At 51.9% G+C, this 27,525-nt stretch overlaps 2 protein-coding genes across 11 annotated transcripts in view; one reads left to right on the top strand and one right to left on the bottom strand.

Moving 5' to 3' along the window:
* Nucleotides 1–13,751, top strand: part of FOXP3 (forkhead box P3) — an 18,765-nt gene extending 5,014 nt beyond the window's left edge. For 7 of the 10 annotated variants that reach the window (XM_074324228.2, XM_088795198.1, XM_074324227.2 and 4 more), the window contains 10 exons: nt 6,583–6,814; nt 7,332–7,436; nt 7,526–7,664; nt 8,067–8,328; nt 9,263–9,350; nt 9,551–9,631; nt 10,329–10,479; nt 11,008–11,084; nt 12,395–12,496; nt 12,684–13,751. In XM_074324228.2, coding sequence (XP_074180329.1) covers nt 6,605–6,814; nt 7,332–7,436; nt 7,526–7,664; nt 8,067–8,328; nt 9,263–9,350; nt 9,551–9,631; nt 10,329–10,479; nt 11,008–11,084; nt 12,395–12,496; nt 12,684–12,833 — 1,365 coding nt within the window. In that variant the 5' untranslated portion in view covers nt 6,583–6,604 and the 3' untranslated portion in view covers nt 12,834–13,751. Of the gene's footprint in view, nt 1–6; nt 1,248–2,364; nt 6,815–7,331; nt 7,437–7,525; nt 7,665–8,066; nt 8,329–9,262; nt 9,351–9,550; nt 9,632–10,328; nt 10,480–11,007; nt 11,085–12,394; nt 12,497–12,683 lie in introns of those variants that run through there. The other 3 variants (XM_088795199.1, XM_019714330.3, XM_019714329.3) reach the window with 3 other exon arrangements.
* Nucleotides 13,657–27,525, bottom strand: CCDC22 (CCC complex scaffolding subunit CCDC22). Its single transcript, XM_019714328.3, has 17 exons — nt 27,321–27,525; nt 26,088–26,265; nt 20,992–21,124; nt 20,099–20,205; nt 19,902–19,968; nt 19,623–19,801; nt 17,393–17,587; nt 16,771–16,833; nt 16,575–16,694; nt 15,875–15,994; nt 15,670–15,786; nt 15,465–15,566; nt 15,274–15,381; nt 14,930–15,025; nt 14,623–14,682; nt 14,469–14,543; nt 13,657–14,038 (listed from the first exon to the last, which is right to left on the bottom strand). The coding sequence occupies exons 1-17, from the start codon at nt 27,521–27,523 to the stop codon at nt 13,925–13,927; spliced, it is 2,037 nt and encodes a 678-aa protein (XP_019569887.3). The 5' UTR covers nt 27,524–27,525; the 3' UTR covers nt 13,657–13,924.

Genomic DNA, 27,525 nt, shown 5'->3' with positions numbered 1-27,525 from the left:
ACAATAATAATAGTAATAATCAATGCCAGAAGACTGATAGGTAAAGTACTTCATCAATGCTTGGCCAGAGGGAAAGATAAATACATTGATTGATATGTAGATTGGTAGGATTTTTTTGGATATGTCAACTGCCAGTCTTTATGAATTTTAGAGCTTTAAACAACTTGAAACACTGTGTATGTATAACTAGAAATTTCAACTACATCTCTCAACTCTCCGTCTCTTCTTTCTTGATAGCTCCCGTCCCTTTGTCTCTATTCACCCTGTCTCGCTCTTTGTGTGTTTCTTTGCCCTGTCTTTCTCTGTCTGTTTCCCTGGCACTCAGAGTCTCCATCCCTCTGTCTCTGTCTACTCTGACCATCTTCCCTGTCTTTGTCTCCTCCATCTTAACCATACTTCGTCTATCTCCTTTCCTCGGTCTTTCTCCCACTGTCTCTGCTGCTCTCTTGTCTCACCTTCCCCCACCTGCCTTCCCACCCAGCATCCAGCCCAGAGTTTTATACAGTTAGCACTTAATAATAGTGTGTTGAGCAATGTCAGTGAGGACATTTGCATTTTATGAGAATGAGCATCAATTCTGTTTGCTCCGATCAAAGAAGGATCGTGAACTGCTGGGTCAGGCTAAGCACTTCCCTGAACTTGTGCTGGCCCTGTGTGAGAGGAGACCCTCCTAGGGAGCCACTTCATGCCATTGTCAACCGCGGCTTAGCTGTATGGTCCTACGCCCAGGACCTCCTGTGTGTGTATGTGTCTGGCCAGAGTCCATGTCCAGAAACAGAGCAGGCTGTTCAAGTCTGGGGTGAGTTCGTTTCTGCAGGCTTAGCAAGTGCTCACTTTTAGCTGCTAGTATTTTTTTGACCAAATTAGAATCACTCTATCTATTGGCTTTGTTCCTGCTTTATTCAATTAATAGGTATATTTTTGTCGACCACTAAAACTTGTTTCAACATATGATCTTTCATGGCTGTCAAGACTGACCTCACATTGGTGTGAACCATGATTGGTTTGACCAAGGGCCGATTATTGGACATTCGAATTATGTCTCGTTTTTCCCTATAAATCATCCCTGATTAGTTCCTTGGGTTCCTGAAAATGGAGTTGCGTGAGCAAAGGGTATGTGCACTTTTAAGGTTTCTGACCCTCTCTGCAAATTGTTCTTTCAAATGGTTGTTCTGTTTTATGCTCCCTCTACTCAAGTTAATCCTGGGTGGGTATTATCATTTTTTAATCCTTTCTCAACATAACAGGTAAGAAAAAAATGCTACCACATTATTGAAATTTGCATTCTTTGATTCTTATACTGTTTATTGACCATTTGTGCTTTTGTTTTAGTTGTCTGGTCATATACTTAGCCCTAATAGGGTGTTCATCTTTTTTTCCTTATTTATTTGTCACAGCTCTTTATTTAGAAAGGATATTAACCTTCCATCAGCCATACATATATAGCAAATATTTTCTCCTATGCATCATTTGCCTTTTCTATTTGTTTATGGTGTTTTGTGATGCTTGTGATGTTTTTATATGCTAGTCAATTAGGTTAGTCTTTTCTTGTGTGGTTACTACCTCTGGTTTTGTGCTTAGAAAGTCCTTTCCCACTTGAAAATGAGATAAATGTTCACATGAGTTGGCTTCTAGTCTCTTTTATGGCTTCATTTTTTCCATTTACTGTAGAGGTTAAGAGTGTGGGTACTGGAGCCAGACTGTCTGGGACAAACCCAGACTCACCCCAAGCCATTTGTGTGATTTTTAGCCAGGTATTTAAACTCTCTGTACTTCCATTTCCTCATATGTACTGTGATGGTTATGATAATACCTACCTCAGGTTGTGAGAATTAAATCTATTAACCATGTTAAGTGCTTAGCATAGGGCCTGGCAAACAATAAACCCAAGATCAATCTTAGATATTATTACTTATCTGTTTAATGGATCTGGAATTTATTTTAGGGTATATGATGATGGTGACATTTCAAACTGGGCAGGGAGGGGTTAGTGGGAAAATAGAGTGACTGTTCATTCAATAACTTTATTTTTCCCTTAATTACCCCAGAAACATTTGTTAAACAATATATTTGTTAAGCAATCTATCCTCCACCTTCCCCCAGTTTGAAATGCCACAGTCATCACAAACTTGATCCCCTCTAGCCATAGGTGTGTGTTTGAGCTTTCTATTCTGTTCTTTTCCTCAGTGTCTGCTCTTGTACCAGGTCCACACTGCTTTGCTAATTGTTGCTTTGCAATACAATACAATACCCACCCCATCTTGCCCTTGGTTATTACTCGGTATTTCAGGCAGAGGCCAGCAACTGTTCTTATTTGAGGCCTCTCTCTCTCTCTCCATATATATATATATATATATATATATATACACATATATATATGTGTGTGTATGTATATATGTATATATGTATATATATATACATATATATGTATGTGTGCGTATATATATATGTATATAGATATAGTATCCTATGGATCCCACACGCACCCACTCTGTCTCTCCTTCTCTCAGTGTCTCTCACTGTCTCTCTTGTTCTTTTTGTCTCTCACTCTGTCTATCCCTATCCCACCTCATGTCTCTCCCATCTCTCTCTGTATCTCTTGTTCTCTGTGTCTCTCTCTTCCCCTATGTCTCTCTCTTTGTTTCCGCCTCTCTTTGTCTCTATGTATCCTTGTATCTCAGTCGCCTGGATAGAAGCGCAGTTGTCAGTCTGAAGCCCTGCAGACACGTAACAACAACTCACCCCGACACAGAACAGAAGGGCCCTGGCCCTCATCTAGTTCACACCTCCCCCCTTACCAGTGTACAAGAGAAGCAAACTGAGCCCCAGAGATGGGCGAGCGGGCCTCTCCCAAGGCCGCACAGAGATGTAGTGACAGAGTTGAGATCCAAACTCAGATCTCAGGACTCTTGGTGGGACCCTGACTTCATCCCTCTCCCCCACTGTGGGCCTCAATTTACCTCTCAGCACCCATGGTGGGGCAAGGAGACCTGGGCTGCCCCCCAGCTGCTGCCATTCCCCCTTCTGCCTTTTCACACGTGGGACCCTCCCTAAGGCAGGAGAATCCACAGTCACAGTGTGGGAATCAGCCTCCCAAGAGCTAGGCTGGGTGGGGTCCTGGAGCCCCAGGGGTCTGGGGGCCTCATGGCCAGAGAGTGGTGATACTGGAGGGACAACAGTCAGTCTCTCTGTGGGCCTGGCTGTGAACTGAACTCAGCCGTGTCCCCAGAGTTGTCACTGGTCCCTGGGAACGTCCATCCCAGGGCCTTTCCAGGGAGCCTGGTGGTGGGATGTCTCCTGGCAAAGGCCACGGCTTTTCCTGCTCCCTGCCATGAGGCCCTCCCCTTTCTTCCCTCCCCATCTCTGGCAGAGTGGCTGTGAGTCTGGGAACATTGTCCCAGAATGGACAGGGAGACCGAGGCCCTGCAGGTGTCCGTTCACCGATCACTGACATTTTGCTAAGCGCTTCATGTGCATTAACTTTGGAAGATGGGTACTGTTATTGTTCCAATTTACCTATGAGCCTGGGGAGAGTTGCAGCTATTTAGCGGCAGAGCCTGGCTCCAGGCTGGGAAAAGTGGACAGGGGTAATTCTGACCTTCCCGCCTTCATAGAACGTAGGAGAGAGGCTGAGGGGAAGCTTGCTGCAATTCCAGGCCTGGTAGGTGGGTGGCCTGATGAAGTAGTAAGCTTTCTGTCCTTCGGGGAGTTCCAGTAAGTTTGGACCCCAGGGATATTGGCCTTGACGTACTGAGAAGTTAGTCCCCCCGTGGCCCCCACAGAATGTATAGGTTCGAGATTCTGAGATTCTTTGAATCTAAGAAATGATGTTCTGTGATTCTGAGCTTCTGGTGTAGTATCATCTGAAGACCCTGAGGGTCCCAGTATTTGTAGCGTCTGCATGGCAGTCCCCAAGCATCAAACCTTGGGCCTCTCCATGGCCCAAGAAGGGCCAGGTCTACAGGGCCCAGGACTTGTCATGGTGGCCAGATGGACGTCACTCACCACATCCGCCAACACCCACATCACCCCACCTGGGCCAAGCGGGCTACAGGATGGGCCAGCCAATTCTCGGAACGAAACCCGTGGGGTGGGGTGTCTGCCCCCTTCTCTTCCTCCTTGGTGCTGATGAAGCCCAGCGCATCCGGCCGCCATGACGTCAATGGCGGAAAAATCTGGGGAAGTCAGAGGCTGTGACAACAGGGCCCAGATGCAGACCCCGATATGAAAACATAATCTGTGTCCCAGAAACATCCTCCATGCATCTTCTGAGAAATAGTCAGAAAGGGACGCCCCAACAGACAGTGCAGGAAGCTGGCTGCCCAGCCCGGCCCTCCAGTACCCCACTGCCAGACAGACCATATCCATGTCCCCTTTCTGAGACTGTATCTATGCTTCCCTGAGTCAGGCCATTCCAGATATTTGGGGAGGAGATATCTTATCAACTCTGGCCAAGTGTCACAGCAGCTTCAGAGGTGACCACAGGCCAGCTGTGTGGGCCAAGCCAGAGTAGTGGAAAACAACCAAACATCCACTCACTCACTAAAATCAGTATTAGTGTGCTCAGGCTTCTGTAACAAAGTATCACAAACTGGGGGGCTTAAACAACAGAAATGTATTGTCTCGGTTCTAGAGACCAGAAGTCCTAGATCAACATGACCGCAGGGTTGGCTCCTTCCAGGGCTGTGAGGGAGAATCTGTTCATGCCTCTCTGCTAGTTTCTCATGGTTTGCTGGCAGTCGCTGGCGTTCCTTGGCTTGTAGAAGCATCACCGTGATCTCTGCCTTCATTTATTCACTCCTTCATTCACTCAACTCCTCATGGTCACCAGTGTTCTCTCAGGCCTTTGTTCTGAGCCTCCATAGACCCAGGCTCCTGATTCTCACCGAGTAATGTTCTAACCTCCAGGGAGTCCAAGGGTTGGATACCTGGATTCTCACCACACACCCCCCTCAGCACCACAGCTCTGACAACCCCCATGGGCTGACAGCAAAGAAAGGAAGGAGCAATTGCTCCCCCAGAACCCTCCGTGTACTTCCCCGAGCTGCTCTCGGCAGCTATGTGCCCAACCTGATGCTGCGGAGTGGGGGGGAGACACACACACACACACACACACACACACACACACACAGCCCCGCAGCAGGGGGCTTATGACATGTGCACACATGCACACTTTCTGGAGAAAGAAATAGAGCTCTCAAGTCGAGCCGGGCCTGTGGAGCACTGCACCTGGGTATCCCCTTCCGTAAAATGGAGGTTGGACTAGTCAGGCCCTTCCAGCTCGACCTTCCTCTCAGACTGGGATTACAGGATTCTAAGAAACCAAGGCTTCAGCCATTGGAGAGTGTCGGATTCTGGAACCATTATAGAGGGCTTTCTGGATTGGCCTTGGCTAGGGGACGAGGAAGAAAAGCAGGAACTCCCGAGGGGCGAAACCGCGTGAGCAAAGACTCGGCGGTAGTCTGAGGGTGAACTCCGTGCGGGCTGAGTCGAGGAGCTCCCATAGACTCAAGAGAACCCATCTCTCCTCCTTTCTGGCACCTGCCATGCCAGCTCTGTGCAGGGTAGAGCCCTGAGATGAGTAGAACCTACCCTGCCTGAGCTCCAGACTCCTGTACTCAGCTGCGCACTCAGCATTTCCACTCATATGTTTAATGCCAGGCTCTTCATACCCATCCACACCCCCCACTCAGCTCCCCCCATCTCCCCCAACTCAGGTCACGTCAGCTGTATCCTTCCAGCTGCTCAGGCTAATACCCAGAAGTGCCTCCCTCTCTCACCACCACATCCAAGCTGCCAGAAAATTGTCCTGACTCCACCTTCCAAACATTCTCAAAATCCACCCACTTCTCACCATCTCCACTGCCACCACCCTGGTCTGTGCCACCTGGACTTTTACCAGTAGCCTCTTCACTTTTTAAAAGTCGTTGCTTACCTGGATTTTTGCAGTAGCCTCTTCACTAGCTTCCGCCCTCACCATCCTAAAGTCTGCCCCTTTCACAGCAGCCAGAGGGATCTTTTGACTCCATGCCCCCCGCCACTTCCAGATATGCCCAAGTCACTGGGGTAAAATAATGCTCCCAGGAGAAAATCCGAGACCAGCCCCCCGCAGGCAGGATCAGCAGAGGTGGGGGGGCCTGTGCCTGGTACAGGGAGGATGGGAACACTGAGGCCAGAAGACAGGCCCCAAGCAGTGAGGGAAAGAGCTGACTTACCCTGGCTGAAGCCCCACAAACCCCCCTGAACCCCCCACCCCCCTCTGGAGGATAGATCCCCACCGGGGCTGTGCCAGCACGCACAGGCAAGACGTGCTGGACCTGTGCGAGTCTGCACATGGGGTGTGCGTGAAGACACAACACACCTGTGTTCCTGAAACTTGTGTGTGTGTGTGTGTGTGTGTGTGTGTGTGTGCATACACACACATATGACCAGAGCTGGGACCCAGCTGTATGTGGGGCCCTTGGGGACATGCCCCAGCCAATACCTGCTCCGACCAGAGGGAATGTCCACATGGTTCAGGTGGTTGAGTATTTTGCACATCCTTCGGCACATGTGTAATTCCTTCCCCCTGTGTATCTACAGCCTGCCCTCGGACAAGGACCCGATGCCCAATCCCAGGCCAGCCAAGCCCTCGGCCCCTTCCTTGGTGCTCAGCCCATCCCCAGGAGCCTCTCCCAACTGGAGGGCTGCACCCAAGGCCTCAGACCTGCTGGGGACCAAGGGCCCAGGGGCAACCTTCCAGGGCCGGGACCTCCGAGGCGGGGCCCATGCCTCCTCCTCCTCTTTGAACCCCATGCCACCATCACAGCTGCAGGTGAGGCCCGGGGCCCAGGATGGGGCAAGCAGGGTGGGGTACCTGGGCCTACAGGTGCCGACCTTTACTGTGGCACTGGGCGGGGGGCCCAGCTGGGGCACAGGAAGTGGTTTTCTGGGTCCCAGGCAAGTCTGTGACTTATGCAGATATCACAGGGCCAAGAAAGTCCCCACTTAGCAGGTCTCAGAGATTCAAGCCTCTCCCCGACCTCCCAATCCATCTCAGGAGAGGAGACCCTATCGTAGTGCCACAGGCGCATCCATGTGCCTCCATCCCCATGTGACCGAGAGAGGCCTGGGTCCCAAGGAGGTGCGGTGACAGGGTTGAGGCCACTCCAGCACTTACTAGCTGTTTTATCTTACGCCGCTCCGTCTCCCTGAGTCTCAGTTTCTACATATGTATAAAGGGGATGGTCATAGTCGCTACCATGTGAGGTTGTGGTGAGGAGTATATAAATTAGACATGTGGAACAGTGAGGGTGAAGATGGCCTCTCACCTTCCCGCCTTTGTCCCCCAGCTACCCACAGTGCCCCTCGTCATGGTGGCACCCTCTGCAGCGCGGCTGGGACCCTCACCCCACTTGCAGGCACTGCTCCAGGACAGGCCACACTTCATGCACCAGGTACCAACCCTGACCAGGCAAGGAGGAGGGAGCAGGTGGGGAAACTGAGGAGGGGGCCCAGCTGAATCATGGCCCATATGTGCCCCCAGCTCTCCACAGTGGATGCCCATTCCAGGACCCCCGTGCTACAGGTGCGCCCACTGGACAGCCCAGCTATGATCAGCCTTCCGCCACCCACCGCTGCCACCGGGGTCTTCTCCCTCAAGGCCCGGCCCGGCATACCACCTGGTAACACCACACCCCAAAGCTCCACAGAACCCCAAAGCCCCCAAGTCCTTGAACATGAGCAGTGTAGGCTGCTGAATCGTGGCCCTGAGGTCAGAGGTGTCAGGTTTCATCATCTTGGAAACTCCAACCTCCCAAAAATGTCAGGCTCAGAACCTGAAAGATGCAGAATGTCAAAATCACAGAACCACAGATCTTTGCAAAGTTAGTCAAAATGTCAGCACTTGCAAATGGCAGTCTTTGAGCTGCTGTACCAGAAGCCTTGGACATTAGGGACACCAGAGCTCCCTGGGAGTCAGGGCCCGCAAGGCTCAGGAGAGTGGGCAACTCAAAAAGAGAGGCCTTGCGGGCCAAGCTCCAGAGCCCAGCTTGCAGTCCCCAGAGGTGCCCTGTCCTCACCCGCAGGGATCAACGTGGCCAGCCTGGAGTGGGTGTCCAGGGAACCAACACTGCTCTGCACCTTCCCAAACCCCAGTGCACCCAGGAAAGACAGGTCAGTGGGCAGGACTGGGAAGGACTCTCGTCCTGCCATTCCCTCCCCTGACACCCTCTGTCCTTCCAGCACCCTTTTGACCGTGCCCCAGGGCTCCTACTCACTGCTAGCAAATGGCATCTGCAAGTGGCCCGGATGTGAGAAGGTCTTTGAGGAGCCGGAGGACTTTCTCAAGTAAGTAACCCAGGCCCATTCCAGTCCAGGGGGTTCCCCAGTTTGTGGAAGGAGGTCTGGGATGCAGGTCTCAGCTCAGGCCTCATCCTGATATGTAGTAAGATGAATGAGGCAAAAGCTGAGACTGGGGGTTCAAATCCAGACTCTGTCACTCACTGGCTGTATAACCTTGGGCAAGTTACTTAGCTCCTCTGGGCCTCGGTTTTCTCATCTGTATATGGGGCATAATAGTGTGCGCTGTTATTTACCTCCATTTTACAGACAAAGAAACTGAGGCCAAAGAGGTTAAGTGTCTTGATCAAGATCACCCATTTCCTAAGTGACAGAGCTGCAATTTGAACCCAGGCTCCAGAATCCACACTCCTAACTGCTTTGCCCTGCTACTCCTCATGCCAACACAGCAGCATGATTTTATTGATCCCCAAAGTCCCTGCACCTCACAATAGCTGTTGCTGCCTCACCTAGACCCCTCTCTCCCTCTCTCTCTCTCTCTCTCTCTCTCTCTCTCTCTCTCTCTCTCTCTCTCTCTCACACACACACACACACACACACACACACACACACACACACATTCTCCAGCCCTACCCAACTATCAGCAACAATTCAATGCATCCTGTCCTCTTCACTACCGGGCCTTCCCTCCATGTGGAGTGTGTTTCCTGCTCTCACCTACCTGACTGCTCCCAGCTCACCACTCTTCAAAATCATCTCCAACACCCTGGCTCAAGTGGCGAGCTCAGGCCTGGCGCACAGTAGATGCCAAGTAGCATGTGTTGAAGGAAAGATGGGTGTGAAAGGGAGACGGAGTAGGGGGGTCGGTGCTGAGGCTCTGAGAAGAGACTTCCCAGAGGGTCTAAGCCCTCCCCACTCAGAAAATGGATCCAGAAAGCCAGGCCTGCCATGGTCACCTACATAGCATCTCCCCCCACCCCAGGCACTGCCAGGCGGACCATCTCCTGGATGAGAAGGGCAGAGCGCAGTGTCTCCTCCAGAGGGAGGTGGTGCAGTCTCTGGAGCAGCAGGTGATGTGGGGCGGGGGGTATGGTGGGGAGGATGATGGGCAGAACTTATTTCCTCCCAATGCCAGGAGCCAGGCTCACCCAGGATGGGGGCTGGCATAAAGGAGGGAATGGGGAAGGGCACTCCCAGGGAAGACCACAGTCTGGGCGAAGACATGGTGGGGAGACCTGGTTGAGGCCTCACTTTGTGCCTGTCCTCACAGCTGGTGCTGGAGAAGGAGAAGCTGGGTGCTATGCAGGCCCACCTGGCCGGGAAGATGGCCCTGACCAAGGCTCCATCCGCGGTGAGCCACCCCAGGCCTGACAGCAGCACAGACTGCTGAGGCATCAGGGGAAGGGCCCTGCAGGGTACAGGGTACCTATCCTCACACCCAGGCCCTGGGATCTGTGGGCCCTGTCACATACCCAGACCTGAGAATTTGTCCCCCTCCACTTACAAACCCTCTGACCCTAAGCTCTTGAAACATTTTGTAAAGCAACAGCAAATAGCTAGACACTTACTGAACACAGACCACGTGTGGCTGGCAGGACTGGCTATAGAACTCGCCAGGCCCGTGGCAAAATGCAAATGCAGGGCTCACATTTCAAGATGACCACCACGGAGCATTCAACAAAGTGCAGGGGCTTGTGCAGCTGTACAGATCACACACCCAAGAGGTGGTATGAACTTCTTCAATTCTCACGATGGCATCCCTAATCCACAGATGAGGAAAACTGAGGCCGGGGAGGCTGACAGGACTTTCCCAAGTCACGCTTGGGTACCACAGGAGCCTGATTCAAGCCCAGCTCGCAGCCCTGGCATCGGTGCCCTACACACTAGTGTTCACCCTACACTCTGATCAATGTGGCTCGTGCGACTTTGTGGGAGTCCACATCGGACTGGAGTTGAGAAGAGGCTGCCCTTGCTTTTAAAAACACTTATTTAAAATTAAAGTGGAAAGTTTCAGCCTCTGTGTCACCAGCCTCTCCCTCCTCCCCCAGGTGTCATCCGACAAAGGCTCCTGCTGCATTGTAGCCTCTGGCACCCCAGGCACCACTGTCCCAGCCTGGTCTGGCCCCCAGGAGGGCCCCGATGGCCTGTTTGCTGTGCGGAGGCACCTCTGGGGCAGCCATGGACACAGCACGTTCCCAGGTAAGGATGGTCTGTGCCCTACATGGTGCCCCCCCCCAGCCCCTAATCCCCAGACTAGCACGGAATGTGGGGGTGGGAAGGAGCTCCACGCTGCTCTTCCCTCCACCGCCACCACCACCAGCCTTTGGGAAAACACATCTGCATGCAAAAGCTTCCTCTCAGGGTTTCAATGGCCTGCAACACCCCATTGTGGTCTCAGATGTGTAGTGCTGTCTTTGCGGGTTGGGGCTCACTCACTGTGCTGGGGATGAGGGTTTCTATTCTATTTGGTTATCAGAAGGGATGGAACTAGCTATGTGACTCCCAGAGACTATCCCCAAGGGAAAGTGGGGTGATTAGCCCAAGCTCATTTCCCTTCTTGTAAACCTCAGGGGGAAATAAGCCTTATTTTGGTGGGAGTGGTGCAAAGAGTAACTGATGCAAGTTATACCAAGTGCTCAGCAAATAGTCATTGTTTCCATGGAGCGTGGAGGGTGAGAGAGGGAGTGAGGAGTTCCAGATGGGGCCTGACTCCTCCCCCCCCCACAGAGTTCTTCCACAACATGGACTACTTCAAGTTCCACAACATGCGACCCCCTTTCACCTATGCCACCCTCATCCGCTGGGTAAGCTGGGCAGCTGAGGCCAAGGAGAAGGAAGAGAAGCGGGGGGTGGGGACCTGCCTCCCAAACGCCTGACTGCCCTCTGAGCACCCGCAGGGCAGGCTCCTACAGGAAGAAACCCATGCCTCAGATGGGATCCCCCACGTTGGCTTCACCCCAGATCTGCCCCAAAACCCAAACCTAAACCACCATCCAGGCCAGAGCAAGCCAAATTCGGGCCCTAAACCCACCCCTTTCCTCATGTCCAGTTCAACCCCATACCTAATCCCCTTCTGGACCTATAAAATCACCCAAAAACTAACCTGATCTCTGCCCCTTCCTTGCCTTAAACCCTCGCCAGGTATTACCCTCCTTCCCCAGCACCAACGTACCCCAGTATGTAAACGCTTCCCCTCTGGACCCCGTCCCTAACCCCTTCCTTGTAACACCTATCTGACCCTTAACCTCAACCCATCCCAACCCCTTCATCAGAATCTCCCTACTGCCTTCCCAGAACCTTCACAAGAGCCCACCCGGACCCTCATCCTAGACCCACACCTCACACCGAACCTGAACCTGAACCTAACCCCTACGCAATAGCACAGTCGCCTCCCTGGCCCCATCCTGAGCCAGAACTTCACTGCCGCTGTAGTCACAGCCCCGACTGCATCCCATTCCTAAATCCGACTGCATCCCATTCCTACATCTGTACAGACTGAGTTCCCTGACCTTCAGCTCCCTGCACAGCTCACCCCAGCCCTGCCCCTTAATGGCAATACACAACTCACTTCACCTTCACAACTAATGTCATTCTTGACTCTGAACCTAACCACATTCCTGACCCATGAAATAACTAGATAACTAGGCCCACCTCTGACTCCTGACCTAATGCCACACGTCATCCTGTCCCACGCCCCTTGAATCCTCCCAGTCCATCCCCAGCCTGAGCCTTGACCCACCCCTTCCCTGACCTTTAGCTCTGGCTGGCCCTTTACCCCTTCCAAATCCTTAACTGGACCCCACTCCTGGCCTTTAACCTTCCAAACTCTGAGACTTCACCCCTACAGAGAACCCCTACCTTTAACCTAACTCCAGCCCTAACCCTGCACTGGACCCCACTCCATCCTCAGCCCTGATCCTTTACCTAACCCCATCCCGGCTCACCCTCATCCCACTTCTAATCCTGTCTCTGATCTATCACTTCACACATCTCCCTCCCTCCCTCCCCTCACCCCCACAATTGTACCCCATGTCAGATGACCCAGGGCTACTACCCCTCTCAGCCCAACTTTGGGGGAGCGGCTCCCCTTATCCCCACACCCCCTAACTTCCAGGCCATCCTGGAGGCTCCAGAGAAGCAGCGGACACTTAATGAGATCTATCACTGGTTCACACGCATGTTTGCCTTCTTTAGAAACCATCCTGCCACCTGGAAGGTGAGTACCTCTGGAGGTGGCGGTGGCTGGGGTGGCCTCAAATGCTACTGGGCGGGCCTGGGGCTGGGCTTGCAAACATGATGGGAAAGGGCAGGGCACTGGTTTTTGGTGGGGATGGCTCACCTCAGAGGATGACCGCTCGCCCCCTCCCTCACCCCGGCCTGGCTGGCTGGTCCTCCTTCCACAGAATGCCATCCGCCACAACCTGAGCCTACACAAGTGCTTCGTGCGGGTGGAGAGCGAGAAGGGAGCTGTGTGGACCGTGGATGAGTTTGAGTTCCGCAAGAAGAGGAGCCAGAGGCCCAGCAGGTGTTCCAATCCTATAGCTGGCCCCTGACCTCAAAACCAAGGAAAGGAGGGAGGACAGGGGCCAAAATGTGAGGCAGAAATGGCCGGGGGCAGGGGTCACAAGCCCTGGACATTCCCACAGGGACCAAGAAGTGAGGTGTGCACTGTCTTGCCTGCCAGGGGCACTGCTCCCCCCTGGATCATATGCTCTCTACCAAGGCTGCTCAGAGGGGCCCCAGCCCTGTGCCCCCACCCCAGCCCCCTGTGATGGGCTCTCCAGGCAAACTGAGCCTTCACAATCAACCACACACACAGCCTACATCAGTCATTCACAGACAACCTCGGGCTGGAAAAGACACGCAGACGGTCATGATCCTGTCCCTTGGACTCTAAACAAACCCCCAAATACAAAGAGCCTATCTCAGTACACTCAGACCACCTCAAATCTTCACAGTCACCTAGACAATCACGCCTGAGTGGACATGTCAACCACATACCCCAAAGCACATACCCAAAGCCAGCCTCCGGGCCCCAGGTCAGTGTCACATGGGGTATGCCCAGACATTCACACAGAAGCAGCCTTAGTGCCTTCAGGGTCTCACATCCCAGAAAGCTACAGAGATACATACTGGTCACACACGGTCTCATACAGGTCCTGTCACGTATACTTGGTCACACAGTCCATTAGAACTCAACCTGCTTACCACGCACACATACACACACATCCATACAGCACCCCAGTGTGTCTCCTGAGTCCCACGCAGACATGCACGGCCACACATACTGACTCACCAAAACTTACCCTGTGTCTCACCTGCCACCCACCCCGTGCCCCACCCTGAACCCTGTGCCCCCATCCATGCCTCCATGCCTCAGCTTAAACGAGAGACAGAACTCCTCATTTATTTGGGATCCAAGGCCCAACCCCCCAATGCCCTCTCCAATAAACCGCAGCCATGCTTCCACACTCTGGACGTTCACCCAGAAGAGGGTTGGGGTCAGGTGGGCAGGGGTCACCACAGCAGGAGGGACTGGACGGCAAACACAGGGAATGGCTAGGTCCAGCGCTTGGCCATTGCCTCCAACACTCCAAATCCCTGCTGAAGGCCAGGGTCAGGGAGACCTCTGCTGGGGCCCCCCTCAGGCCTCACGGACCCGCCCCAGGAGGCCAGCGTTCTCCTGGCGAAGGGCCCGATAATCCTCGCGGATCTTCTCCAGGTTGCTGAGGGTCTTCTTTCCCATCTCCGTCTCGATCTAGGGAATGTGAGTCGCATCCCTTCAGCACACAGGACCCCTTTCCCAGCTCCTGCTCGCCACCCACTTACAGCCACTCAGGGCCCTTCCCAGGGTCCTCCCAACCCCCCCAACAACAGCCTACTCTGTCCCACTGCCAGACTTTTGCTCGAGTCGTCGGTGCACCTAAAGCATCATTTGCTAAGTGGCAGGATTACCCACCACATACTCTAGCTGAAGCTTATGCCAACAGCCCCAGGAGGCAGGCGTGTGGACACTCAGGGCAGAAGGTGAGGCTCAAAGTAGACCCCTGGCCTGGCCCAGGTCACGTGCATGGATAAGGGGCAGAGCAGAGACATAAGCTGTGCCAGGTTCCATAGCCTGTCTTGGCACAAACTGAGGGGCTGTCCCTTGGCCTGCCTTGGTTTCCTCTGCCACCCCCAGGCCTCACCTGCTCCTCAAGGTCTCGAACCTCACGCATGATAGTGCCTGTGTCCTCAATGGTCTGGATAAGTTGGCTGCAGTTCTGGGGACAAGAACAGAAGGCTTGCAAGCCAACCCAGCCGCTCCCCAGCCAGCCCCCTAAGGCGTGCTTCTCCCCTCACCTCGTGCAAGGCAGCTAGATATTTGTAGGCCTTCCGAACAGCATCGTCCTTCTTGGCATCCTGACAATACAGAAAGGACCTCCAAGGTATCAGTGGGCTGCCCCCACCCTAACCCCTACATACCACCCCACAAGGCCACCCTCTCCCACCCCTAGAACGTCATCCTGCACAGAGCAAAGCCAGGCCTGAGCATCGGTGTAACTACGAGATGCACAAAGGGCCCAGCTCTAAGCCAGCCGGTGAGCAGAGGGGCCGGCAGCAGCCCAGCCCCACACCAGCCCTCCACCTGGCCCAGCCTGCCCCATACCTTGAACACAAGCTCATCAGTCACCGCAAACGTCCGGTCCAGCTTCCCAGACAGGGAGTTGATTTCCTTCTGAAGCTCCTTTGTGTCCGACAAGATCTGGCAAAGAACAGGGTGGCCATGAGCCCATGTTGCGGGTGGGGCAGCCAGCCAGCTGAGGGCACTCACGTGCCTGCATTCGCATCCAAACAGGGCCTGTGTCACTGCGTCAGGTGGGCGGAGTAGACTGTGGGGGACTGTTCTAGGTCAGGGTGTGGCTCTGCCTCTCGGGGTGGAAGGTCCCTATATGGCCACGCTGCACACATCAGCCCTTTGGGCATGTCTGCCCCCTGGCCACGGTGGCGTACCTTAGTGATCTCTTCCTTCTGCTTCCGGATGTTGCCCACAATCTCCAGGATGCGCTGGGTATAGGCCAGCCGGGATACGTCTCTGGGCAGGGTCTCCAGCTCGGACACCTAGGCAGGGACACAGCACACACTCCCCCAGGACCCACACCCCACCCACTCTGAGCCACCCGGTGCCCTGGCATGGGCCTTACCAGCTGCTTATAGATCTCCTCCTTCCTGCGGGCCTCCTCAGCAGCTGCCCGAACACTTTGGTGCAGCTCCTGGATCTCTGCCAGCCGTCGAGAAGATTCCAGCTGCCAGGACCCCATGGGGAGAGGGCAGTGAGCAGAGCACCAGGATGGCTCCAAGGGAGGGACCCAACCTGCCCCACCCATGGCCCAGGACCCTACCACCTACCTCTCTGCAATCCTGGAGCTTTCGGAGGTGGCGGTATTCAGCAAGGAGCGGGACCCGGTGCTTTTCCCACTGGCCCGCCAAGTGGATAACCCGCTGGGCACTACTCTCTACTACGAGCTGGGGGTGGTGATAGAAGGGGACATGTCACACAGGCTGGGCCCTTCCACCTCCAACCCTCCCCGCCAAGCCCCAGCACCAGCCCCACCTGCAGCCTGGCGAGGTTGGCAGCCCCATCCGGCAACAGCTCCACCGCCCGGCTCTTCAGGCGCAGGGCCTGCTCCCGCTCTGCTGTGCTGAGCTCACTCTGCCGACACTCGGTCTCCACCTGGCACCCCAGGACCCCCACTCCCAGTCAGCGGGGGAGCTCGGCCACACACAACAGTCCCCCAGCCCCACTGAGCCTGAAAAGCCCTGGCCTAACCCAAGCCCCCACAGATGGCAACATACCTCTCTAGCCCCTATCTGCTTCTTGACCCCCTTCTGATCATGACAGAGACCTATAAGCAGTGACGGGCACCCACAGGCCCCTCTGACCCCTCTACCTCCACACTGACCCTCAGGATCCGTAACGAGCCCCACATGCTCCTCCCTGTGCAATCCCATCATGCCCCACAGATGCCCAGAGACACTCACACACCACCTGATTCTCACAGACACCCACAAGGCCAGACTGATGCCCACAGACACCTCTCACCCCTACAGGTCCACCAAGCCCCCCAACCCTACATCCCCCTTTCACCCCCACTGATTCTCCTGAACCCACACATCCACCCAAAGGCCCCCATGGACCCTTCTGACATCTGCAGACCTCTATGGAGTACAACTTGGCCCCCTCAAGTCCCCCTAAGCCTTCTAGGCTCGACTTGTGATGTACCCCCAGGCCATCGCCCCTCCCCCACCCCTACCTGTACGAGGCCGATTCCCAGTGTCTTCATGTTGGCTTCAACCTCTTCAATGTTGCGGTTCATTCCCTCCAGCTGCTCCTGAAGGGCCTCCAGCTCCTGCTCCTGAGCTGCCCGTGTGTCCTGGGAGGAACACGCCAGTCAGGGTGGGGGAGTCAGGCCCACTAGACAGGCAAGGGCCCAAGACACCCCCACTCACCTGTTCAGGCCGACCGGAGGTGGCCAGCACATCTGACACCTGGGCTGCCTGGGCCTCAGGCTCCTAGGGAGTCAGAAGGGAGCATCCTGGCTTAGGGGGAAGGCCTTGTCCCTCACAGCCCAGCCTCAACACCCCCCACAAGCACCCTCCCAGCATCGTACCCATGCCCACTCAACTGCTGACAGCTGTCAGACGGTGACTGTATGAGGATCAAGGCATTCTCTGTGACCTCAGACTAGAGTGTTTGCTCATAAAGAAATCTCCCTGACCCTGACACAGCTCCTGCTCACCTGCCCCATCTCGGACACCCCAAATGCCCATGACAAATGAGGGCCCCTCTGGGTGACCATCCAAGGAGAGAAGTTACGTCCAGAGGAAACTTCCTGGGGAAGGCTGGCGTTTGCACAAAGAGCACCCCTTTACCTTTACATGGTTCCCACCCCTCCTCCCTTTCTCCACTGAAGTCCCTGAGAAGCCAGCGGACCCCCTCTGTGTACCCGCCCCAAGTGGGGAGAGGATATGCCTGGTGGGAACACAGGCACCTGTGTGGATAAAGTGTGGTGCTTTTATATAAAGCAACCCTCCGGGCCAGCATGCCCCATGTTCACTCAGGCCCACCCACCAGATGGAAGGTGAACTTTTCTGAATGCGTGAAGCGGGAGCCCTTGGGAGTAGCAGTCCTGGCCCCAGCACCCCAGGCCTGAAGCAGCTCTCCCAGGTCTCGGACTTGTGGGGGTGGCCCCAGCCGGCCCCAGGTCTGGCGCAGATGCTCAGCCAGGTGCTTTTGCAGCCGCTGCCGCTGAGCCCGGGTATCCTCCTGGAAACAGAGGGTGGGACAAATGGGAGAGTGTAGAGGCCTACCGGGCACCCAATGCCTTGCCTCCTCCAGGGAGCCACCTGGCAAGGTGCTACCGACAAGTCACACCCACCCTCCAGCCTCTTCTATCAAGGGGTCCCCAGACCCGCTCTCCTGTCCAACAGGTCTGGGAGCTTCCCAAGGAGATGGTCTCCTCTTCCTCACAGACACACTTCTCCCCACCTACTCACTCCTCACACTGGAAGAGAATGCGAGAAGGTAGAGAAGCAGGCCTACAACCCCCAAATCAGAGAATGACATGGAAAGGATATGTGGGGACAGAGCAGAGACAGAGTCAGAGGTGCTGGGCAGAGAAGAAGGTGGAGGCAGGGAGTGGAAGAGAGAGAGGGAGAGGGAGAGAGAGGGGGAAGGGGGGAGGGAGGAGGAGGAGGAGGAGAAAAAGAAGAAAGGAGAAGGAGGAAGGGGGAGGGGAAAGGAGGGAAAGGGGTAAGAGACAAAGAACAACAACAACAACAGAGGCAGTTTTGAGACAAATGAGGAGATCTGATTATGAACAGTATTAAGAAATCGTTCTTGGGCCGGCCCGGTGGCTCAGGCGGTTGGAGCTCCATGCTCCTAACTCCGAAGGCTGCCAGTTCGATTCCCACATGGGCCAGTGGGCTCTCAACCACAAGGTTGCCAGTTCAATTCCTCGAATCCTGCAAGGGATGGTGGGCTCTGCCCCCTGCAACTAAGATTGAACACGGCACCTTGAGCTGAGCTGCCTCACGGATGGCTCAGTTGGTTGGAGTGCAGGCTCTCAACCACAAGGTTGCCAGTTCGATTCCTCTACTCCCACAAGGGATGGTGGGCAGCGCCCCCTGCAACTAAGATTGAACACGGCACCTTGAGCTGTGCTGCCGCTGAGCTCCCAGATGGCTCAGTTGGTTGGAATGCGTCCTCTCAACCACAAGGTTGCCGGTCCGACTCCCGCAAGGGATGGTGGGCTGTGCCCCCTACAACTAGCAACGGCAACTGGACCTGGAGCTGAGCTGCTGCCCTCCACAACTAAGACTGAAAGGACAACAACTTGACTTGGAAAAAAGGCCTAGAAGTACACACTGTTCCCCAATAAAGTCCTATTCCCCTTCCCCAATAAAATTCAAAAAATATATATTTTTTTTTTTAAAAAAGAAATCATTCTTAATTTTGCTAGGTGTGAAAATGACCCAGGGCTACATTAACAAAAGAATGCCCTTATGAGTTAAGAGACATATGCTTAAGTATTTAGAGTTGAAATGACATGAAGTCTGGGCTTTGCTTTAAAATAATACAGAAAAAAAAGCTGAGGGAGAATAGATGAAGAAAAATTGGCAAAATGCTTCTAGTTGAAGGTGGATGACAGAGACAGGTACATAGGATTCATTAGAATAGTCTCTCTACTCCTGGGTTTGAAAATTTCTGTAAGTTTCAAAAAGAGATAATGATAAAGACAGAACACATGGCAGTGGGAGAGGTGGGGGGAGACAGAAAGAGACAGTCGCAGAGGTGGACAGAGTGAGAGAGACACAACACAGAAATGAGGAGACAGAGGGGCGAGAAAGAGGGGCAAAACCACGGAATGAGAAAGACAGTGACCAGCAGAGATAGTGTAGAGATCTTGAAACAGAAGAAATGAGCATGGCTGACAATGGCAGAGACAGAAGAAGTGTGAGAGCTGCAGGGGTGGGACGAAGGTAGTAGAAACAGGGAGTATGGAAGCACATCCTGACTGCTCTGATTGCTTGGAATCTCACGCACATTTTTCAGTCAAATGCAAAGCACTATCACCATCCATGTGTTAGAACAGGAAATTGAGACTCTGAGTGAGGATCCACAGCCTTTCTGACTCCAACGTTCTTGCAGGTGGGGAGCCGAGTAGGTGCACACAGAGGGGAGGTGACGGAAGAGAGGGACAAAGTGGGGAAAAGAGAGGGCAGAGGACCAATGGGAAACACAAATGGGAGCAGCAGGGAACAGCATCCTCGACAGCAGAAAGCCAAGCATTGTCGGGTACCTGGGTGGGCAGGCGGGACGCCCTGTGGGCCCAGTCTTTGTCCCTGGGGTGGTCCCGACCCATGTGCTGGCAGAGCTGGAGAGCATGGCATTCGAGGAGCGACGCCACCCTCCCAGCAGGCTGGCACACCTGGGTGGGAGCTGGTAGTAAAGAATGACTCGCCTGGAACTCTCGGGGCTCTGGAAGCAGGAACAGAGTCAGCCAGCCCTCCCGCCTTGCCCCACAGTCAGGCCCACCTCTCCCCTTCTCTCCAGCACCTCCCCAAAAGCCCATACTCACCTCCTCTGGAACTCAATTCAGGCATGACCAGCCTGCTGGCATGGAAAGGCTTCTGGGGTGCTGTGCCCTGGTAGGAGAACAGAATCAGAGCCTCTAGGAGGAACTGGAATGGGGGACACTGATGGAAGGGAGACAAAAACCTGAGCACCCAGATGGGGACAAAGAAGGCAAGATCAACATAAGTTGGGGGGACTCACCTGGAGGTGCTGCAGCTTGGGAGTTCGAAGGAGGGGTGGAACCCAGGGAAGGGCCAGCTGGTCCCGGATTTGGCTCCCAATGGCCCGGAGAAGGATAGCTGAGTCACCTATGGGGAGTGGGGAGGGAGTGTCAATCAAGTGACAATACCACAACTCAAAAAATACATACCATGGGGAAACAGCCTCCTCCATCCCCAAGATACATATCTATCTAGCTATCAAACTCACACTTAGTCATTCAACAAACACTGAGCACTGACTGTGTACCAGTCACCACTCTAGACTCTCAGGATATCTCAGTGAACAAACTGATAAAGATCCTGCTCTCCTGGGGTGCAGGCCGGTAGAGAAGATAATGACTAAGGTCATAAGGACCACACAAAAAACTGTCAGACGGTGATTATGAAAGGAAAGGACGATAAGGACTGTTGAGAGGAGGATGTCACTTTAAATGAGGCGTTGGAAGAAGGGCTCCCTGAGGTGACATGTGATCAGAAATCAAGAGGCTATCTGAGGGAAGAATAATCCAGCAAATATAAAGGCCCTGAGACTACAACACACCTGGTGTGTGTGAGGTGCATCAAGTAGGCCAGTGGGGTTAGAGGGGAGTGGATGAGGGGGAACAGCGCAGGAGTTGAGGGGAGTTGAGGCAGAGAGGCCCCTCCTAGCACCAGCTCACCAGCCGGGTCAGCCCAAGCCCCGGCCCCTTGCCCCTGCCCTGCATCCCCTCTCCCAGCCCCAGTCTTCTCACCTAGCTCCCAGGAAGACATATACCCCCCCACGCCCCGTCTGTCAACCTTTTTACCACCCCCACCTCTCTCAGCTCCTATAATACCCAGGAACACTACCCTCTTCCCTGACTCTTACCATACCCCAGGCGCCCCACCGCATACCTGCGGGCTGGTCTGCATCGTCAGAAGCATCGGTGGGCAGACGCTCAGCCAAGAAGAGAAGCAGGTCCCGGAGGTCAGGCTCACTGGGGTAGAGGAAGTTCTGATAACCAAGCTCCAAAGGATAGCCCAGGTCCTAGGAGTCGGGGAGGGGGCCCCTATCAGCCAGCCAGGCAGGCTCCTCCTGCCCTGGGAGCCCTGAGTCTAGACCCCAGATGCTCCCACTCTCTCACCAACCACTACCCTCCGCACCTCCCCTTGGCTCCCCAAGGCCCCGAGGCCTCTCTGGGAGCCACAGAGCGATTCTGGTCAGTGTTACAGAAAGCAAGAAATAAGATTAAAGCTCTGGCCTTTCTAACTGTGGCTCAAAATCCAGGGACCATAAAATAGAAGATGGGTATTTCTGAACACATGAAAAGAAATAAAAATGTTAAAGGAAAAATATAACAAGCCAAGTCAAACGAGTAATGACAAGCTAGGAAAAAAAATTTGGAACTCCTATTATAGACAAAGAGTAAATCTACCCAGTATATAAACAGTGCCTAAAACTAAACAAGCAAAAAAGACTAGCAATACAACAGAAACATAGGCAAAAGACAGGCACAGACAGTTTACCAACAAAGGAATGAAAACAGCCCTTAAACATATAGGAATACGTCCAACCTGGCTTATACAAGAGATGTGAATCGAAGGCACACTGAGAGACTTCACACAAGCATCAAGCATCCGGGGACAACCTGATGCTACCATCTCCTGGGGTGCACACTGGGAGGGAGATATTATCTCAAGGGCAGTGTTCCCTGAATCTACTCATGAGAAAACACTCAGAGCAATCCAGGCTGTGGGGCATTCCTCCAAACAACCAGCCTGCACGCTTCAAAAACATCTGTCATCACAAAAGAAACAAAGGCAAAGTAGGACTCTTCAATATTTAAGATTAGAAATGTAACAATGAAATAAAACGTGACCCTTGGTTAGACTCTGGAGTTAAAAAAACAACTAGAAATGATACTTTTGTAACAACTGGGGAAATCTGACCACTACTAGACCTTAGATACTATTAAATGTCCTGGGTGTGTTCATGGTATTGTGGTTACACTGAAGAACGTCTTTTTGCTAGGAAAGGGACTCTCAGCGTTTCAGGTATGAAATGTCATGAGGTCTGCTATTCTAAATGGTTCGGCACAAAAAGTGTGTATATGTATGTGTGTATATAAGTGTACCTATAGAGAGAAAAAAATGGAGCAAAATGTTACAATGTAGGAAGCTAGGAGAAGGGTATACAGGTGTTCACTGTTCTATTTTCATTTTTCTTTAAATTTGAAAATTCTTTCAAGGTACAAGGCTGGGGGGAACTATACTGAGATACCATTTCTCACCTATTGAATGGGAAAAAAATCCAAAAATCTGACAATAAACTTCAGTGGGCGAAACTGTGGGCAAACAGGCACTCTCTCCTACACTGCTGGTGGGAAAGCAAAATTAAACAGTCCCAGTAAGGGCAATCTGGCAAAATCTAACCAAACTACACCTGCATTTACCCTTCCACCTAGCAATACTACTTCTATGGGTTCATCATGAAGATATGCCTCCAACAATTCAAAAATATATATGTACAAGATTATTCATTATAGCATTCTTTGCAAAATATTGGAAACTCTGTAAATGTGCAATCATAGGAGAGGGCTTGAATAAACTATGCTACATACACACGACGAACTACTATGCCACTGTAAAAAGGAAAAAAATGATTAAGATCTCTATTGTTTGATATGATATGTTTCCAGGATATACTGTTAGGTAAAAAAAAAAAAATCTAAGAAACTAAGTATATACTTTCTTTTGTGTAAGAAATATATTGTTATTAAAATATATATTCATATTTGCTTATATCTGCATTCAAACATTGGTAAGATACACAAGAAACTAATCAAAGTAATTCTCCTATAGCAGACAAGTAGGGGTAATGGGGTGAATGGTTGGGCATGTGAGTGAGATGTCTCAAAGTATTGTGCTACTTCTGTCACCCCTGGCGATCTCTTCTACCCTTTCAGTAGTTAACCACCTTTTACCTAGTTCACAATTCTTTATAATAAGATATCCCTGTTCAAACTGCAGCTGGGGTTTCTGCCTCGATTGGACCCTGGTTGATAAAATAACCTAGTCAAAGCAATAAATAATTTTTTAAAAAAGACACTACAGGCTTTGAAGCAAAAAAAAGATTGGGGTTCAAATCCAGCCTGTGCTACTTACTGGCTAAAAGACCTTGGACTGGTTATTTAAACCTAGAAGCTCAATTTCCTAGCTGTAAAATAGGGCTGACAGTTCTTTCCCTACGTGGCTGCCATAAGGGATAAAAGGGCCCTTCAGGGTTCTGGGTGAGAACTGAGAAATGGGCCCAGAAAGAAAGCCTTTTTCTGCCAGAGTTGCTGTTGGTCTGGAGCTACATGGATTCTGAAATCAGACTTTCCTAGATTCATATCTAAATTTTGCCTCTTACCAAATGTGTGACCTCAGGCAAATCACTTAACCTCTCTGGGCTTCACTTTCCTCATGTGAAAAAAGGGATACCAACAGTACCTACCTCAGAAAGTTGTCATGAGAATAAGTTAACACCATGTTACCACAGTGCCTGGCACAGAGTACACATTCAGAAAACTTTTTCTTTTTTTTTTTTTTAAGGAGGGCGCAGCTCACAGTGGCCTGTGCAGGGACTGAACTGGCACTCTCTAACCAACTGAGCTAACCAGCCGCCCCAAACTTTTACTTATTTAAATGTGTTTTTCCAGGACCCATCAGCTCCAAGTCAAGTAGTTGTTTCAATCTAGTTGTGGAGGGCGCAGCTCACAGTGGCCCATGTGGGGATCGAACTGGCAACCTTGGTGTCATTAGCACCACGCGCTAACCAACTGAGCTAACCAGCCGCCCAGAAACCTTTATTATATGCATATGTGTGCACTGGGTCATGACATAAGATATATTTATTTCAGAGGGTCACGGTCAAAAAAGTGTGAAAACCACTAGCTTTTAAGCTACTTTACTTTGGGTTGTTTTTCCGACACCTGCAATCAAAGAGTTGTGACTGATACAGAAACTCATTCCAGGATTGGGGTGTGTGAAGTGACAGACACCAAAATATGGAGGTGGTTGAGTAGCAGAAATTGGTGGCAGAAATAGTGGTGGCACATGAAGAGACAGACAGCAGAAGGCAGCATTGCTGAATGGAAGTGGGCTCCAGGGGTGGCACACAGCTGAGTGAAGAGACACCCTTTCTGCTGGCTGCGGACAAACAGACGCTCTGGGGCCAATCACACGAACCTCCTGACCACTAAAAAAGCCATACTCTCGGCCCCACCCTAAATCCAGTGTGAGCAAAAGTAGGTCACCACCAAATCCAGGGGAACACAGCAGTGAGAGAAGAAAGGAACAGAGCACTGGGGAAGCCTGACACCCACCCCTCCACATCTCCCACTATGCACTGTCCCTTGCCAAAAAGAGGACATATCTTCCCCCTTATCAAGTGCCATCCTCGAGAATACATACCGGGGCCAGGGGACAGACTGCTTGCCTCTTAAGGCCACCACAAGCCCCAGCAAGAAGGACCTGAGAACTAGGCGAACCTGAGATGTGAGGGATAGGCAGAACACTGAGGCCTATTGCTGAGAGACAGACACTGCACAAGCAAGGTCCAAATTCAAGTAATCTGACCACCCTGTTCCCTGGGTCGAAGTGGAAGTGTTCACTATAGTTACTCTATTGTCCCTCTGCCACAACATACTGGGTATGTTGGACGCATTTACATTCATTATGTAGCCACAAGTTGGTGGAAAGCAAGCAGCCAGATCAGGTCTACCCAATAATAGTAATACCACTTACACAAAGCTAATTATATCCAGCTTTTCATATATTCACTCACTTTTAATCCTCATGGCAACACTATGTGGTAGGTACAATTCTTACACCCACTTTACACAGGAAGAATAGCCCCAAAGAGATGAACTCTTTTGCTGCCACATTTGGATATGGTTTCCTATGGCTAGCACTATCAACAATAAAGATGTTTTGTATGCCATATTGTGTAACATTTTGTAATGAATTTTTTATGTCATCAATGGTATTAGATTCTAATTTATCTATACTTAAATCTAATTGATGCCACTTAGTATGTTTTGTGTATTTTTTGCTAAAACTCAATAAAATGATAAACTTATTACCATATAACAAAGGTTTAAAATAAAAATAGTGTCATTTATGTACAAAACAGCTCACAATGTAACTAAACGCATAAAACAGTCAAAATATCAACTTTTTTTGTGCAGATTTTTGACACATTTTGAGAAAAAAAACACTTGAAATCAATTAACGCAGTGAAAGAGTTAAGAGACTGACCCAAAGTCACAGAGTCAGTGAGCCAGGAGAAATAGCATTACTGGGAATACTTGGATTAGCAACTGGACACAGGTCTGTACTGGGGAGGCATGGGTGCTTCATCAGAAGGCACATTATCTCTGTAGAGACAGTTTGGGGATTATTCTCACAAGAAGCAGGATGCATGTGGCTGTCATAGGACAGAGTGCAGTGTCAGCGCAGAAGTACAGAGACACTGTTTTAATTAACCAGCATATCTTCCTTTGGGTAACCATCCCTACCCTAAGTTCCTGGGATCCTGAAGGAGCAGCCTATCACGGTTCACCGTGGTTAATTCAGGAGTGAACATGTGAACCAAGTAGGGCCTTTTCTGAAACTGGTAAATGGATACTATCGGGGAAAAATTCTTGGTGCTAAGCTTAAAATGTGGCAGTCAGGGGCAGCTCAGGCATAAACTGGATCAATTCCTTTAATGTTCGTAACAACCCTAATTTTATCATCTTGATTTCACAGATAAGAAAGGACACTGAGGCCCAGAAGGGTTAGCGTCACACAGCAAATGGTGCAGTGAGGGTCTGAACTATTCAGACAGTTTGACCATAGAGCCAGCGGCCTTAACACTAAGCCACAAGGGGAGGTGACAGAGAGGAAAGGCAAAAGTTTCAAAAGAGCTTGGTAAACTGGTGAAGGAGGAAGGAAGAGGCTGTGTGTATTAGAAGGAGGGCACTCACCATGCAGGCCTGAGCCAGACTCATGGCCAGGCGGAAACGGGCGGACATGGCGATAGGCAGCAGGGGGCTGAGGCCAGAGCCCACTGCAGGGTTGATCACTCGAAGGCAGCGGACAACAGCTTCTACAACCAGCTCAGTGGTGAAGGCTCGCAGGGTCTGTACTTCGGGAGGAACTGCCCTGAAGAAGGGGGGCAGGCTTGATGTGGAGAGCACTCAGGAAACAGGGATCAGGCTGGACCGTGCTGCCTTCTGGAAACTCTAGTACTGGGGTGGGGGTGAGGACCATGGCCACGGTTCAGACAGGTCCTGTGTGTTGATGAATGTGACTTCCATTTGGAAAACTAAGAACTAAGGAAGTCCTCAGATCCTAAGAACTTGGTGTAGGAGAACGTTCTATGGAAGGGATATGAGCTGAGGAAAATCTCAGATTTCCCTATGCTTAAAAGCACCACATTTCTGGGGTCTGGCAGAGGCAAGGGGCCCATGTGACATGATCTCGTTTTCTGGGTCCCCAGATATAGCATTCCCTGCATGTCAGGGGCCCCTAGATACTGAGCTACTTTGGTTTTGAGACTAGATGTTGGGAGGCTAGGGTTTTCAGAAGTCCCAAATGTCAGGGTCCCTGAATACAAGATCCTTGGATATTAACACCACCTATTTTCAAGCAATTCAGAAATCAGGCTCTCTAGATGTTGGCATCCTGGGTTTTTAGGGCCCTCGAATGCAAGGACCCTGTGTGTCAGGGTTACCAAGTATCAAGACCTCCAGATTTTAGGGTCTGGGGTTTCAAAATCCCCAGGTGTTGGGAAACCAGGTTTGAAGATTCCCAAGTATCCAGTCCCAGGATTTTGGAGTCCCTGAGTGCCTGGGTCCTGGGGTTTAAGTTCCCTGGTTCTCAGGATACAGGTGTCTAAGAATCTCCAGATATCAGGGTCCCAGGGTATTGCTGTAAAGATCCACAGATTTCAGGGTCCCAGGTCTTGAGTTTCCAATGTTTTAAGGTCTCAAGGTGTCTAGGTCCTTGAGTTTGGGGTTTACCAAGTGTCGGGTTTGGGGGGCCCCTGATGCCAGAGTGTGTGTGTGTGTCTATATAAGGGGAGGAGGGCTTAGGGTCCTGTAAGTTGGAGCCCTGGGTGTCAAGGTCCATTGTTTTAAGGTTCCCAGGTGACTGAGTCCAGAGTTTTGGAGTCTCAGATACGGGCATTCCGGGGTGCGTGGGGGCTGTGTCCTTACGTGCCGGCCTGGCGCAGGGAATGGATGAGTATTCGGTCCGCCTCCTCCATGGTGGAGCTGTGTTCGACTTTGAGGCCGGGTCCAGGGCCGGGTCCGAGCAAGAGAGACAAACCCCGATCTGCGCTGGCGGTCCAAGGAGTGTCACGGGCTGCCGCTGGAGAGCCGGGAAGTGTAGTTCCGACAGTGAATACAGCGCAAGGCATGC

Source organism: Rhinolophus sinicus, chromosome 18, assembly GCF_057876585.1.
Source record: "Rhinolophus sinicus isolate RSI-liver-muscle chromosome 18, RSI-T2T, whole genome shotgun sequence".
NCBI lineage: Eukaryota > Metazoa > Chordata > Mammalia > Chiroptera > Rhinolophidae > Rhinolophus > Rhinolophus sinicus.
Note: the sequence above shows the minus strand (reverse complement) of the source record. Positions and strands in the feature narration are given on the sequence as shown.